Source organism: Indicator indicator, chromosome 15, assembly GCF_027791375.1.
Source record: "Indicator indicator isolate 239-I01 chromosome 15, UM_Iind_1.1, whole genome shotgun sequence".
Classification (NCBI taxonomy): domain Eukaryota; kingdom Metazoa; phylum Chordata; class Aves; order Piciformes; family Indicatoridae; genus Indicator; species Indicator indicator.
In genome coordinates this window covers 608688-625067 of record NC_072024.1, presented here as the reverse complement: position 1 = coordinate 625067, position 16380 = coordinate 608688, and the positions used below count along the sequence as shown (strand labels likewise).

The 16380-nt window shown below is 57.2% G+C and overlaps 1 protein-coding gene across 1 annotated transcript in view; it reads right to left on the bottom strand.

The window, feature by feature from the left end:
* Positions 1–252: 252 nt before the first annotated feature.
* The window catches only part of RAD18 (RAD18 E3 ubiquitin protein ligase), a 30415-nt gene continuing 14287 nt past the window's right edge, over positions 253–16380 (bottom strand). The window contains exons 8-13 of the mRNA XM_054387576.1: positions 15655–15731; positions 14990–15050; positions 9860–10015; positions 7704–7860; positions 468–530; positions 253–331 (exon numbers count right to left, since the gene is read on the bottom strand). Of these exons, the coding sequence (XP_054243551.1) occupies positions 253–331; positions 468–530; positions 7704–7860; positions 9860–10015; positions 14990–15050; positions 15655–15731 (593 nt within the window). The remainder of the gene's footprint in view (positions 332–467; positions 531–7703; positions 7861–9859; positions 10016–14989; positions 15051–15654; positions 15732–16380) is intronic.

The window sequence follows — 16380 nt, the reverse complement described above, 5'->3', positions numbered from 1 at the left end:
TAGTCTAGTGGCCTTCAGCAGCAAGGGCACAGCATGCCAGGGGAGCTGGGCACAGCAGAGCCAGCCCAGGCTGCAGCAGGACTCCAGCACTCCATGCCCATCTCAGGGTGGGGAGGGCAGCATACCAAGCAGGGGATTTTAAGGCAGTTGAGGTGGCAGCTATGTGAAAGTTCAGCAGGTTGTGAGGTGCGCAGATCCACTGAAACCTGGCACAGCCTCCTGCAGGGCTTGGGGCCTGACACCAGTACAGCTCTACCTCTTCTTCCTCTTGCTCTTCAGCATTTGGGACTGAGGAGACTTTCTTTTGGTACCTCCCAGAGCCAGGAAACTGCTGGGGAGACAGAAAAAAAACAAAACAAAAAACAAAACCCACAAAGAAAAGAGTCACAGAATTCCAGGGTCACAGTCCCTTCCACCCCAACCCACCCTAGCATTCTGTGACTTCAGCACTCATGGGTTCTACTCACTTGCCAATGGAGGCTAAGCATGTCCCAGGCACTTGTGGGTCTCTCAGAATGTCTGAGCAGGAGCTGCAGGGGAACAGAAGCCAAATGTGAGCTACTTTAGCAACAGCTGCAGCAAAGCAAGGCTCTGCCTACCTACAAAGGCAGCACAGTCCCTGGATGGGATGGGTCCCTCCACGCTGCACTGGCAGCAAGAAGGAATCTCAGCCACCCAGAAATGCTCTCAAGCAGCAGCACAGGGCAGGAGCTGAGTGCTGCACCACATCCCCCCCAGGCAGCACAGGTTTCATGGTCAGCATTCACCACACAAGGCAGCTCCCTGCCCAGCTCTGCTTGGTGGTAACTCCAACAGCTTTCCTGCACACCCCCAGGGATGGGAACTCCACCACCTCCCTGGACAGCCTATGCCAACCCCTGACCACTCCTGCAGCAAAGAAATTGTTCTTCATCTCCAATCTAACCCTCCCCTGGCACAATTTCAGATAATTTCCTCTCCTTTTATTACCTGAGACTGGGGAGAAGAGACCAAACCCACCTGGCTCCAGACACCTCCTCTCCAGGCTGTACACCCCCAGCTCCCTCATCTGCTCCTCCCCAGTCCTGTTCTCCAGACCTTGCTGCCCTCCTCTGGACCTGGAGCAGATGATCCCTGGGCTCCCTTCCCAGCTAGCCTGCTGTGCCTGTGGGGTGAGGAAGCCCTGGGACACAGCCCATGGCAGGCAGAGGGTCCCTCAGCTCCTGAGCTGAGCAGGGCTGTGTGTTGGTGCTGCAGCTGTCTGCTGGCCCTATCCCAGCCATGGCTCTGCTCCTCTCCCCAGGCTCAGGACACTGTTTACATTCCTTGCTCCAGCACCAGCTCCACTGTGAGATGTTCAGAGGAAGGCCAGGCCAGAGCAGGCTGTCAAAACAAGGCTGGCCAGGGCAGCACGTTTATGTTCTGTCTGTCAGGAGCTGCTGAGAGGGACCCAGCTAGGTCCCGGGGAATTAGCTGCTGGCATTCTGCTGAACTAGGGTGGCCCAGTGTTGCAGGGGCACTGAGATGCAAAGGAGAGGAGGACCTGAGGCTATTTGTGAGCTTTTAGTCCCTAAAATAGAAGCAGCCCACGTCTGGTGCCTGGCCGTGCTGCCCGCCCCGAGGCAGCCTCAGAGCCTTTTGTCACCAGCAGAGCAATGAAAGTGAAACACTTGGCCAAGGCTCAGAAGGAGGCTGGGAGCTCATCATCTGCATCCCCAACTCAGCCTGTGCCCAGCAAAGCCTTCTAAGATCAGGCACAGAATGTTCTGCAGCCAGCTCCTCCTCAGCCCACACATGAGGACGTGGTTGGCCACCAGCTCAGGAGCCACCAGAGAGCCCTGGAGACATGACACAGCTCTGGGGCTGAGGATGCAGCTGCCTAAGGGTCCTGCAGGGCTCTGAACTCTCCAGCTGAAGCTGAAAAGCTCCCACAGGATGATAGAACGGTAGGGACTAGAAGGGACCTCTGGAGCTCATCCAGTCCAACTCCCCTGCCAGAGCAGGGTCACCCAGGGCAGGACACACAGGAACACATCCAGGTGGGGCTTGAAAGTCTTCAGAGGAGATTCCACAACCTCTCTGGGCAGCCTGCTCCAGGCCTCCAGCACGCTCACACCAAACAAGCTTCTCCTCCTCTTCAGGTGGAACCTCCTGGGTTCCAGTTTGTGCCCATGGCTCCTTGTCTTGTCCCAGGACACCCCTGAGCAGAGAGCCTGGCCCCTTCTTGCCCCCCACCCTTCAGATGTTTACAAACATCAGTGAAGTCTCCTCTCAGCCTTCTCCCCTCCAGGCTCTCAGCCCCAGGGCTCTCAGCCTGTCCTCCTCTGTCCTCCTCACACAGCTGTTCCAGGCCCTTCAGCATCCTCACAGCCTCTGCTGGACTCTCTCCAGTCTGTCCCTGTCCCTCTTGAGCTGGGGAGTACAGAACTGGACACAACCCTCCAGCTGTGGTCTCACCAGGGCAGAGTAGAGTGGGAGGAGAACCTCCCTTGACCTGCTGGCCACACTCTTCTTGATGCACCCCAATTTCTTCCAGCAGCCCCCAGCCCCCAGACATCCCCCAGCTGCCTGCTCCTTGTCTCTCCCCCATCGATTTCTTTCAGGATGCCTGAGCTGAGCTAATCCTTCCTGCAGCTTCCCTCCACATGCAGGGGGAAAAATTGCTCCCATGGAGAAAAGCCTCCTCAAATCTGCCAGAGAACTGAAAAACAATCAGCAGAAAGAGTCATTTCCAACTAAGGAGAAGAAATTCTGGCCACCAGCAGGATCCATCTCTTAACCTCACTCTTAGTTTCTTCACCCAAGCCCTTCTGGTGTTAAATGAGCAGCACTGAGCCTGCAGAAAATTAACTCATAAGAAACAAAGCAGCTGCCTCACTCCCAGCCTGGGCCAGGGCAGGTTCAGGCTGCAGGGCAGGAAATGTTTCTGCACTGAAAGGCTCTCAAACACTGGAGCAGGCTGCCCAGGGCAGTGCTGCAGTCACCATCCCTGGAGGTGTGCAGGCAGCCTGCAGACCTGCAGCTCAGGGACATGGTTTAGGGGTGAGCCAGAGGTTGGGCTAGATGAGATTGGAGGCCTCTTCCAACCAGAGACATTCTGTGTTGTCTCCTTACATTTCAGCCCACCCACAGGTCACAGAATTTAGGAAGGTTTGATCATTTCTTCAGTATTTTGCCCAGGGAGGCTGTGGCTGCCCCCACCCTGGAGGTGTTCCAGGCCAGGCTGGATGAGGCCTTGAGCAGCCTGGGCTGTGGGAGGTGTCCCTGCCCATGGCAGGGGGTTGGCACTGGATGGGCTTTGAGGTCCCTTCCAACCCAACCCATTCTGTGGTTCTGAACTGTTCACTAGCAGGTCCTCCTGGCTTCCCAGCATGTCCTCTTCAACCCTGGCAACCTGACCCCCTGAGCATGGCTTCACCTTCCTGCCTCTGGAGGGCTGCAAGCTGAGCAGCCTGGGCCCTTCCTGTGCATGGCTCTCACCTCTGCTAGACCTCTACTAAATCTCTAAACCTCACCTCTGCTACTGCTCTGCCCAGGCTCTACTGCCTCCCTGCTTTGCTTCACTCTTTCAGAGCTCCCTGGCTCTCAGGGGCTCCTCTCCAGCTTGCAGCATGCCTGTGAGGCCTTCAGAAGGGGCTAGGATCTGCTGGATCTACCTGAACCACCTTCCCCAGGAGCTTGGCAGCAGCTGGGACAATTCTATGATCTTGGAGGTCTTTTCTAGCCTTGGGGATTCTGTGATCTCAGAGCAGACCAACAGCCTCCTCTGGCTGCTGCTGCCAGGCTCTCACTGCAGTCAGCAGGAGCCAACCTTTCCTCCTAACCCAAAGTTCTAAGGAGGAACAATTCCTCTAAAAGCACAACCCCCTCTAACGGCCTCCTTCCTCCCCATGCTCCATTCTCCTCATCATCACTGCCCCTCCTCCCTTCTCTGCTCCTTTCCCATTGTTGAGGTCCTTGCAGCCAGCCTGGCTGCAGTCCCGACTGGTGGTGCCGAGCCCTAAAGCTGTCTGCAGGCTGCTGAGTGACTCCAGCGCTCTGAAAAGTGACCCTGCACAGCTCCTGCCTTTGTTTTGGCCTCTCTCTGCCACTTTGCTGCCTCCTGAGGTCATCAGGCTGTGAGGAGACTACCCCTGGGGCAAGACTGTAACCTCCACCATGGCCTCTGTCTGCTGCCCAGCAGGGGGAAAATTGTCACCTCCTCCTCTGAAGCATAGAAGGGGTTGGCTTGGAAGGGACCTCCAGAGGTCACCCAGCCCAACCCCCTGCACTCAGCAGGACATCCTCCACTGGAGCAGCTTGCTCAGAGCCTCCTCCAGCCTCACCTTGAACATCTGCAGGCATGGGGCCTCAAGCACCTCCCTGGGCTCCCTGCTGCAGTGTTCCAGCAGCCTCCTGGTGCAGAACTTGCTCCTCACATCCACCCTAAACCTGCTCTGCTCTACCCTTAAACCACTGCCCAATGCTGGCTGCAGACATGGCACAGCCTGCCCCAAGCCAAGGGGCCACACAAAGCCCTGGCTGCTCAGGGCAGCTGCCAGGAGCAGGGAGGACCTCCAAATATATTTCATATTTGACATTTCAATGTGCAAAGCCTTCACCCACCCCAGAGGATATCCTCTGATTCTCACAGCTAAAATACAGCTCCAGACAGCCACGGCTGGGCACAGCACCACAGTGCTGCTGAGCCCACACCATTCCTTGGGGAGTTCTGCTGGGTTTGTGTCACTGCAGGGAGCAAAACCTTAACCCTAGGATGACCACAGAGGGACCCAACACATCTCCCTCCATAAAGAGTTTATCACAGGACCACAGAATGGCTCAGGTTGGAAGGGACCTCAGAGATCATCTCCTCCAACCTGCCCACCATGGGCAGGGACACCTCTCAGCTAGACTCAGCTGCTCAAGGTCTCATCCAGCCTGGCCTTGAACACCTCCAGACAGGAGGCAGCCACAGCCTCCCTGGGCAGCCTGTGCCAGAGTCTCACCACCCTCCTGCTGAAGAACTTCTTCCTCAGCTCCAGTCTAACCCTGCTCTGCCTCAGCTTCAAACACCCTCAGGAGAAGTGCCTCAGACAGACAGAAGGCTGCTGACAGAGCAAGAATCAGAGTCTGCCTCAGATGTGCAGGGCCAGCAGGAGAATCATCACAACATCCCTCACCCAGCGAGCTGGCAGCGAGACAGGGCTCTGATGGCACCTTGGAGGAGCTAATCCAAGCCCTTTCTACCTCCCAAGAACTCACTATCCAAGATTAAAATTGCCTTTTTTTTCCAAGGTCTGTAATATCAGGAGGTTAATTTGCCATCCAGAGAAATAAAAGCCAAGTGAAATATGGGAGAAGAGGAAGTTTGAATTCTGGGTGAGGAGCCAAGCTGAAGGCATTCATTCTGTGGAGCTAAAACAACACCCAGAGCTGCAGGGCAGGCACAGCCAGGAGGAGGCAGCTCCATCCATCATCTGTGCACCTGCCCAGCCTGGCAGCCCCTGCAAAGCTGCAGGAGCTGGCCCAGCACCAGCCCCTGCCCAGCACCACACAAACCAAGCCTCAGGGTCTGCTGCCATCTGCTTGCCCAGGGCTGCCCCACTGCAAGCTGGCAAGTTGAGGCTGCAGGCACAGAGACCCAGCCTCTGGAACACAGCCACAGGGCCACTTCCTTCCCTCCTAAGAGACACTCAAAGCCCAGGGCACAGCAAGCTTGCAAGAGCCGCCAGGAGCTCCTGGAACCTTGTCTGCAAGGCTGGTGGAATCCCCATCCCTGGAGGGGTTTCAGAGAGGCAGAGCTGTGGTGCTGAGGGCCATGGCTGAGCCCCAGCCTTGGCAGAGGCATGGAATGGTTGGACTCCATGATCTCCATGGCTTCTCCAACCACAGGACTCTGGATTCTCAGTCCCTGTGACTCAGCACCCAGAGTGCTGCTCCACAGAGCCACTCCTGCCACCCTTCATTCTCCTCAGAGCCAAGAGCAGAGGCTGAGAGGGCTGAGACTGTTTGGCCTTCAGCAGAGAGGGCTTGAGAGGACCTCAGCTCTGTGCAGCAAACCTGAAGGCAGGAGCAAAGCTGCCAGCCTGCCCCAGGTGGTATCCAGGCACAGGAGAGACAAGAGGCACAAACTGGAACACAGGAAGCCCCCCAAAAGGCAAGGAAAAGCCTTGGCAGTGTGGAGGGGTCAGGTACCACAACTGCCCAGCCTGGCCATGGGCTCTCCTCCCTGTGCAGCAAAGCCAGGCTGGCCAAGGCCCTGGGCAGCCTGCCCTCTGTCACTCAGTGCCTGCTGCTCTGCAGAGCTGGGGGTGTTCAGCCTGGAGAAGAGGAGACTCCAGGGGGACCTCAGAGCTGCCTGCCAGGACCTGAAGGGATCCTGCAGGAAGGCTGCAGAGGGACTTTTCCTGAGGGTGTCTGGAGACCTGCAGAGAAGACACTGCAACATCAGGCACTCTTCAGGAGCACAGAGCACTGGGCCCTGCCCGAGCAGGGCAGAGGAGGCTGAGAGAAGTTATCTGCACCCAGTGGGGAAGAGCTGCCAGCAAAGGCAGCTGTGAGAGAGCAGTGAGGAGCAGCAGCAGGCTCCTGAGGCTGGTTACACATTAAACAGCAATTCATTAAACCCTGATAGGCCACTTGCAGTAGTGCTACAGCAACAACCCAGGCAGAAAAACACTCAGCAAGGTGGGAGGGAAGGCCACCGGGAGGGAAGCAGCCTTCCTGCTGCCCAGTGCAGGCTGCAGCCAAGCAGAAGAGTGCTGACATTGTGGAACACCAGCAGAGCCCCTCCTGCCCCAGCAGAGCTCTGCTGGTGGCACACAGGGGGCTGCTGCAGGCTGTCTTGAGCCCAGGGAAATGCAGACAGCTCACTGGACACAGACAGCTTACACCTGATGCTCCCCAGCCCCCAAGATGAGCTCCTCTTTCCTTTTCCTTCCCAGCCCTTCAGTCACTGTTTAGTGCCTGCCTCCAGCAGCAGCTCCAGGCCCCAGGCTGGCTGCTAAAGCTCCTTGTGACCCAAAATGGATTTATAGAATACTAAGAGAACTACAGAATGGCTCACGTTGGAAGGGACCTCTGCAGACCATGCAGTCCAACCCCCTGCCAGAGCAGGGCACACAGGAACACCCCCAGGTGGGGCTTGGAAGCTACCCAAAGCACATTTTACATCAGTTCTGAAGCCTGCCTGGGCCCTTCACTTTCTGCACTCAGAGGAGGCAGTGGTCAGGAGCCAAAGCTGAATGCATGAAGCAAGGGAAGGGAGAGGCTGTGAGGAGGTCAGGGCTCAGTGGTATCCCATCAGTGCCCACAGGCAATGGGGCAGCTCAAGCCCATTTCTTAGAGCAGTACTCAAGGAGCTATTAAAAGCCTGAGGCCACAGCCACTTCTGGACCTCTAAACAGAAGTTTAAAGAGGAGGGAGATGATGCAAGGGAAGAGGAACACCAAAAGCTCTCCTGGTTGTACAGCCAGCCCCCTCTGGCTCTGCCTCACCTCTCCACACCACCACCTCTCTAGCTGGGCACTGCAGAACTGTTCAGAGAACTCTGGAGGCATTCCTGCTCCACCCTCAGGCAGATGAGCAGCCAGCAGCATGGAGAACAAAGCAGCAGCCACAGCTCAGGAGCCCATCCCATGAAGCAGGATGGGGAGAGCCTGAAGGTGCTGGCAGTGTTTTGCCTTCTTTGGTCTAACCTGGGACAAGCCAGGGACAAAAGCCTCCAGAAAGACTCCACTCACCTGCTTGTTGAACCAGATGAGAGGGAGAACTCAGGAGAGGCTGACCTCTGGCTCTCCTCCAAGAAACTTGGGGCACTTCTTTTGCCATCAGGAGTTCCTGTCTGAAGGGTCTGGGCTCCTCCAGGGCCAGCAGCTGCCTGATGCTCTTCCCTGTGTCCTACCAAGCAGAAAGGCAGAGATCAGCACAAATGCCCAAGCAAAACACTCTTGGTTCAATCTCTGCAGCCTGGGGACAGACTGCAGACAAAATTAAGCTCTAAATACACCACTGCCCCATTCCCATTCAGCAGCTTCCCAAAGGGCCACAGAGAAGATCCAAGGGCTGGAGCACCTCTGCTCTGAGGACAGGCTGGGAGAGTTGGGGCTGCTCAGCCTGGAGAAGAGAAGGCTCCAGGGAGACCAGGGGTAAGGATTGGTGCCAAGCCTCAGCTCTTCCCTCCAAGTTAGGCTTGCAAGGGGCACAGGTTTCAGAGAGTCACAGCTCGAATCAGGTTGGAAGGGACCCTTGAAGGTCATCTTGGTCACCCCCCTGCAGGCAGCAGGGACACCTCCAGCCAGATCAGGCTGCCCAGGGACACATCCAGGCTGATCCTGAATGTCTGCAGGGATGGAGCCTCAACCACCTCCCTGTGCAACCCCAGTCTCTCCCCACCCTCACTGTGCAGAGCTCCCTCCTAACTCCAGCTCCAAACCATTGCCCTCCTCCTCTCCCCACAGCCCCTTCTGAACAGTCCCTCCCCAGCCTGCCTGCAGCTCCCCTGCAGATACTGAACTGCAGCTCAGAGGTCTCCCTGGAGCCTTCTCTTCTGCAGGCTGAACACCCCCAGCTCCCTCAGCCTGTCCCCACAGCAGAGCTTCTGCAGCCCTCTGATCATCTTGGTGCCCTCCTCTGCACCCTCTTGGGGTCTTGCAGGTGAGGTATGAGCAGAGCAGAGGGGCAGGATCCCTTCTCTCCATCTCTGGCAATGGGCACTGCCAGTGCCCATTGCTGGCTCCTGCCCAGCTTCTCCCCCACCAGCACCCCCAGCTCCTTCTCTGCAGGGCTGCTCTCAGTCTCCTCACCACCCCCCTAGCCTGGCCTGGTACCCAGGGCTGCCCTGATCCTCTCTTTGCAGGTCATCAGAGCACTGCTGCTGCCTTTCCCTGATGTAATTTGCAGCTTAATACCAAAGGTAATTGCTGTTAATAATGAACGCTGAGGAAACAGCCTGCAGGCACCTGCTCCTCCACCACAAATCAGCCCTCTGGAGGTGTGGTGCTGAGGGACATGGGTTAAGGGTGGTGTTGGGTTGAGGGTTGGACTCAATGACCTTAGAAAGCTTCCCCAGGCTAAAGGATTCTGTGGCTCTGGGACTCTGTCTTCTTGGTTTGCAGTCAGCCAGGTGCAGCAGTCTGGCACCAACTCAGACACTGAGATGCCAAAGAGGAATTGGAAGCTCAGTGCAGAAAGAGTAAAGAAAGGTTTGCAGGGCTGGCAGAAGCAGAGGGGGTGGCAGCAGGGGCTGGAGTCAGCAGGGCAGGCTGGCACTCCTGCTGGCAGGGCTTCCCCACCTGAGCACTCTGGTGGCCAACCCAAGTGGCTTTTCTTTAGCTCCTCCAACCCTTAAGCTCAGTGCACAGAGAAGGAGCTCAGAGCAGCCACAACCTCTGCCCAGGGCAGAGCTGGAAATGGAGCTTGCAGAGCCACTCTGCAGTGCCAGCTTGCTGCTGCCTCTGCCACACCAGAGCAGCTTTGTGACTGATGGCACACAGGAGAAGCTTCCCCCACTCATATTCCTTCATCTTACTCTTCCCATGCAGAGGATTCTGCACTGCACCCAGGGAGCACCTGCAGTCCAGACCTGCACACTGGCACCTGCCCATGCTCAGCAGCTTCAGCAGCTCTGGCTTGGAGCCCAAGATCCCCTTTCAACCAGCTGACTAAAACATGTCTCAACAACACACGCCTCTGCCCAGCCCCCCTCAACAGAGCTGCTCTGTCCCCCCCCCTCCAACTCCCACCAGCCCCCTCAGGTGTGGGTGAGGGGTTGGGGTGACCCTCTGGAGAGTCTGTTTCATTCCCCTCCCTGTCTCCCTCAAGGGCTGCAGGAGAACATTGCTTTGGGACCCTCCCAGCAGTGTGGCCCAAGAGAGGTCTGTTCCACAACGTTACCAACCTGTAGCTGCTGGCAGCTCTCTGGCAGTGCCTTCTGCTGTGCCTGGAGTATTTTCTGCTGTGCCTGGGGCTCCCTCTGCTCTCCTCTTGCCACCTTTCTTCCACCTGTTGCTGACCTGCTCCACCAGGAGCTGGAACTCCCTCCTGTGCTTGTTTCCTGCCATGAACTGGGTGTCAGTGCCATGGCCCCAGGGCTCTGCAGGCACCCAGGGGCTGTGAGCAGGAGCAAACACAAAGCACTGCACTCCAGGGTGCTTGGTAGAGCAGAGGCAGGCCAGATCCATGCCCCATGCTCTCTCTGACCCAGAGCTGTGGCTGTGCTTTGGCAGAGCTCCTCAGCAGCACCTGCACAGATGGGAGGGGGAATCTGTGCACAGAGCTGTGGGGGCTGCTGCTTTCCATCATCCCTTTTGCTCTTCCCAAACTGCAGCACTGCAATCACCAGTGACAACAGCTGTGTCCAGAAGGGGTCAGGCTCTTTTCAGTGCTGCCCAGCACAGGACAAGGGGCAAAGGGCACAAAGTGGAATGGGCAAAGCACCAACAGGCCTCCCCAGGACAAGGGAGGGGGATACCACACCCCTGGCACCATTCCAGGTCAGGTTGTTTGGGGCTGTGAGCAGCCTGCTCTGGTTGGGGATGTCCCTGCTGGCTGCAGGGGTTGGACTGGATGAGCTTTCAAGGTCCCTTCCCACCCAAACCAGTCCGAGACTCTGATTTTGTGCTCCTCCTGGGTGCCTCTGTGCTGCCTGGCTGTGGCTAATTGGTGACAGCAGAGCAAACGTGCTGGGGCAGCAAGAGCCTTGGAAGCCAGCTTGGAGCTCAGCTGAAACAAAGCCCTCCCTCAGCACTGCCCTGAGCTGTTTGTTTTAAGTCAGTCCCTGAGCTGCCTTCTTCCTCTGCGGGGTGGGGAGGGCAGGAACCACCTGACTTTGAAAGTCTTGACTCCCCTCCCTCACACCACACACTCCCAGCCCTCCTGATCCTGGCCCAGTGGTGGGCTCTGGCTTCCCCCATGAGCACTCCTGACCTCCCTGACCAGGACATCTTCTCTCAACACCTTAAGGAGCAGAGCAACAACCAGCCACTGCATCTAACCCCATCTGTGCCCAGCTGCAGGGATGGCAGCAGGAAAAGAGGGGAGACACTGGAACAGGCTGCACAGGGAAGCTGGGGATGCCTCCTCCTTGGGCCAGGCTGGATGAGGCCTTGAGCAACCTGGGCTGGTGGGAGGTGACCCTGCCCATGGCAGGGGCTTGGCACTGGATAAGCTTTGAGGTCCCTTCCAGCCCAACCCATTCTGTGATTCCATGAACAGCCGAAGTAAAAACCCTCTCAGCTTCTACCCTGCAGAAGGAAACAGACTGAAACTGCCTCTGCTGTGTGGCTGCAAACACCACACCAGCTCAGCAATTCCCTTCAGGAGAAGCAAGTCCTTGTCCCAGCTGCTGGTGCTTGAACCTCTGTACCTCCATTACATCATCCCTGCAGCCCTTCCAGCACTGCTCTTCCTTGCCTTGTTGTTGTGCTTTATGGTGCAACCCCAAAGCCTTTCAGCCAAGAGGAAAAGTGCTGGCAGCAGCAGGCAGTGCTGTGCTGCAGGGCCCTGCCACACACCCTGCACCCAAGGCAGTGAAGCACCCACAGAGAGCAGCACAAGGATCCAACACAGCAGGCAGGAGGGGGGGAAGCCTCTGCTAGCACTGGAATGCAAAGGGGTGGAAGCAGCTTCTAATCAATGGTTCCTTTTCTGGAGGGTTTCCAACTCTCAAGAGAGGCCTGGCTGTGAAAAGAGCAAAAGGAGGCTGACAGAAGGAAGGTTTTTAACAGAAGTGTTGCTGTTGGTCCATTACCTCTTGGAAAGCAGAGGGTTTGCTGTACAGAACCAGCAAAGGAAGCTGAGAGGAGCTGAGGCTGTCACTGAGCTCCTGAGGAGCAGCAGGAGCTGCTGCAGGGGTTGGTGCTCAGCAGCCTTGCAGCCACATGGGCAGTGGCACTGAGGTCCCCTCAGCAGCTTTGCTGTGTGCTGCTGGGCACTCACTGCAGGGCAGGGATCCATCCAGGAGGGTCCTGACAGGCTTGACAAGTGGCCAGGGACCACTGCATGAGGGTCAAGAAGGCAAAGGGCAAGGTGCTGCAGCTGGGTCAGGCCAGCCCCAGGCACAAATCCAGGCTGGGTCTGAGGAAGAAGTTCTTCAGAGTGAGGAAGACTCTGGCACAGGCTGCCCAGGGAGGCTGTGGCTGTCCCCTCCCTGTTCAAGGCCAGGCTGGATGAGGCCTGGAGCAACCTGGGCTGGTGGGAGGTGTCCCTGCCCATGGCAGGGGGTGGAGGAGATGAGCCCTGAGATCCCTTCCAGCCTGAGCCATTCTGGGATTCTGTGATGATTTTTTGACACCCTTCAGGCAGAGCCTGCAGTGGCTGCTCAAGCAGAGCTCCCAGACAGCACCAAGCAGCCTCAGGTCCATCCAACCAAAACAGTCCCTGGGATTTCACAGGCACTTCAGACAGGGAAAAGGAAAGAAGAAAAAAGGCTAAAAAAATATTAATATAAACCCCCAAAACACCAAGAAACAAACCAGCCACGCACCAAAACCACAGCCGCAAGAGTGCCATTTGCACTTTGCCAGGAGCCCAGGAAACTGCAGAGAAGCTAAGAAGTAAAAAAGTTTTTCAGAGCTGTTTTATCTCTCTCAGAGCTCCAGGGAGCTGCTCCACATGCAAACACAGAACCAAGAGTATATGGCTGAGGTTTTCCACTCAGAACTCCTGCCAGAGTTAATGAATTCACTAATCTGGCTGTGAATTAAGGACCTGGGGTGCCAATGTTGTCAATTAAAAGTGAAAAAAAGCCTTTTATTGTGTAATAAGGCTTTGGAAGTCCATCTGTGCAGCAGGGAGAAACAGCCCTGCCTTTGATGAGCAATTCTCCTGCCATGCTCCTTCTGCTTCCCCATTGCTTCCCTGGCAGCTAATTTGCTGCCACCAGTTAACCTCTCCCCCCTTGGTCATCCCTTTCACTAATTCTCAAGCCCTCTGTTTCCATCAAAAACATTTCCCTGCTTCCCCTTTTTCCCCTGTTTTGTCTGTGCAGACTTTTCAGTGCCCAGTGAAGCTGCCCTCGGGCATCTCCTGCCTTTGGAGCCACACCTCTGGAACAGCAGAAACGCCATGAGATTCCTGGCCCTGGGAGATGGGGCAGCACTTAAAGGCTGCTGGTTCTCAGACAGATCAGGCAGCTGGAGGGGGGAGCAGCAGTGTCAGTCCCCAGGGCACTGCCCACAGCAGACAGGGCTGGGCACAATCAGGGGGCACAGCCACGAGGAACCACAGTCAGGGGGCACAGCTCAGGGCACTGCTGGGCAGCTATGGGAGCTGCTCTCTGGTGAGAACCTGTGCACAGCCAGGGGGCACAGCTCAGGGCACTGCTGGCCTTCCATGGGAGCTGCTCTCTGGTGACTGCAGCACCCTACAAAGAGCTGAGCCCAAGCCCCAGCTGGCTCTGGAATGCTGCTTCTATGGCACCTGCTCTGCTCCAGGAGCTCCTGCAGCCCCTGGCCTCCGGATTTGCTCTGTACAGAGCTCCTGGAGGCTCCTGGGGCAGAACTGCCACTTTGGGCTGAATTCTTTGTGAATTGTTTTGCTTCCCTCTGGGGCTCTTTCCATCTGCTGGCTCGAGATGCCTGCACGCCCAGAGGGTGATGCTTGCCCAGCTCCTTGGAAGCAGAGAATGCCTCAGATGGAAACCACAACCAATGCACATGCTGCAGGAAACAGCCTCAGGAACAGCAACAGAAAGCAAGGGGGAAATTGCTGAAGCTTTAGGTCCTTATTTAGCCTTGACAGAAACCCAAGGAAAATCAACAAAGCTAAACCCAGCTGCACCAGGGAGCCAGATACACCCCCAGGACACCCAGAACCCCCAGCAGGCAGTGAGGCCCCAAGGGAGGATGCTTGAAACCTACTGCAGCAAGGCACAGAGCAGGGCAGGAAACCTCTGGAGGAGCCAGCCCCCATCAGCCACTTCTGTGCCACACCACCCCTGCAGGACCCAGCTCCTGGGTGCAGAGCAGTGCAGCTGCTGAGGGGTTTGGGGAGCATTTTATGAGGAGAGGCTGAGGGAGCTGGGGGTGTTCAGCCTGGAGAAGAGGAGGCTGAGGGAGACCTCATTGCTCTCTACAGCTCCCTGAGAGGAGGCTGCAGCCAGGTGGAGGTTGGGTTCTAATGACAGGACAAAAGGAAATGGCCTGAAATTGTGCTAGGGGAGGGTTAGGTTGGAGATGAGGAACAAGTTCTGTGCTGCAAGAGTCATCAAGGGACTGGCACAGGCTGCCCAGGGAGGTGGTGGAGTCCCCATCCCTGGAGGGGTGCAGGAAAGGTGTGGCCATGGCACCTGGGGCCACGGTTTGGTGACCATGGTGGGGCTGGGCAGAAGGTTGGACTGGATGAGCTTAGAGGACTTCTCCACCTCAATGATTCTGTGACTCCAGCAGCCTTTAACTCTCACAGGAGCATCTGCTCCTAAACTCTCCAGAAAGTTAGGTGGTTCCACAAAGGGCTCCCCTCAGTCTCTTCTCCAGACTGAGCACCCCCAGCTCCCTCAGCTGCTCCTCCCCAGCCCTGTTCTCCAGACCCTGCCCCAGCTTGGTTGCCCTTCTCTGGACCTGTCCCAGCCCTCAATGTCCTTCTGGGAGCGAGGGCCCAACACTGCACCCAGTGCTCAAGGCATGGCCTCAGCAGTGCAGGGTGCAGGGGGACAAGCACTGTCCTAAGGCACACAGCTACAGCTGACACCACCAGCACAGGGGACAGAGACTCTGCTCTGCTCTTCCTCATGTCCAGGCAGGACCACTGAGAAGGCAGGCAGAGGGTGCCCAGAGAGAGATGTGCTATGGAGGCCACCAGCTTCCATTTCACTCTGAGCCAGCCCTGGCTGTGAGGCCTGTCAAACACCAGCACTGCACACAGACTGAGGAACACAGAGGAGCTGCCAGCCCAGAGAGAGGACTTCCAGCTTTGATTCACTGGCTGAGGGCAGAGGCATGAAGGCATCACCTTTGCTGTGCCTGTTTCAGGGCAAAAGAAAAGGAGGGGAACTGCAAAGCCAAACGAGTGCAAGGTGTCTGTTACTCACGGTAGTCAGAGTGGATCTCATCTATCTCCTCCTCTGTCTGGTCCTTTGTGAAGGTCAGGCTCTGGAAGAGCACAGAAGTGCATTTACACAAACAAGAAGCTGCTGGAGCTGCAGACTTTCACACCAGCCCCAGTAGTGGAAGGAGGAGCAGCTCTGAGGCACACAGCCAGGCTGGCTCTGCTCTCCCCCAGCAGGGCTCAGCCAAGGCAGCCCATGGAGCCCCCAGCACGGGTGGCCCACAGAGGAGCTTCCAGCCCTGAGCAGCACACAGGCTCCACACGGCCCCAAAGCCTCCCATGTCATGGGAAAGGAAGAGGCACTGCTGCTGATACAGAAGCAAGGAATTTGCCAGCTAAATCCTGGAGAATTCTAGGAAGCAAAATACTCCCCACACAGCCATGGAGGGTCAAAGCCCTGCAGCAGGCCTCGAGGAGCACTGCTCCAGAGCTTTTACTGCAGTCACAAGAATGCTCCCACTGCAGTGCTCTGGGCACAGGGACAGCAGAGACAAAGGACTGCCCCTGCCTAGTGAGTGGTGGCAGCAGTGGGGTGGCTGCAGGTGTCAGACGAGGACCCCAAGGTGCAGCCTAGGGACTGCCACCCTCAGGTGACACCAGCAAGCTCAGTGCCCACCCTGCCAGCCCCTGCCCATGGCCCTCTCTCACGTTGTCACTGGGCCTGCTGAGCTCCAGCTGAGCTCGGACCTTCTCGTTCCTCTCCAGCTCCCTGACGATCTCTGCAGCTGTGTGGGAAGAGGAGAAAGGGATCAGCAGAGCTGGAGCTGTGGGAGGGAGACACCACACAGCCCTTTGGCTTGGAAGCTGGGCAGCTGGCAAGCAGAGCCCAGGACTCCAGAGCTGGGAGCCTTGGCCAAGGAGCCTGCAGCAAGCCCCTGGCTCCCAGCCAGCCCCTGGGCCCTCACTGCCAGAGCCTCTGGATTGCACCCCTGGGAAAACGTCCTCAGAGCACTGAAGGTGCTCCTAGCACACTGCAGGGCCCTGTGGCACACAGGCTGCTCTGGGCTCACCTTTTGTAATGCTTCTGCCATGGAACATCAAACAATGGCATCCGGGCTGTGGCTGCCCCCTGCCTGGAGCTGCCCCAGCCAGGCTGGATGAGGCCTTGAGCAACCTGGGCTGGTGGGAGGTGTCCCTGCCCACGGCAGGGGGCTGCCATAGCTGACCTCTGAGAGCCTTTCCAGCCCAAGCCATTCTGTGACTCCATGACCCACTCTTTGCCTTGCTGCACACCCAAGGCCTCACCTCCCAAGGCAGCACAGAGCTGCCTGCCTGTCCAAAGCCCACTCTAAGGACTCCTCAGAGCACACAGAGACCTCACAGCTCTGATACCTTTTTAACTCAGACTGCAGCTCTGCAGGCCCCTGCCTGGTT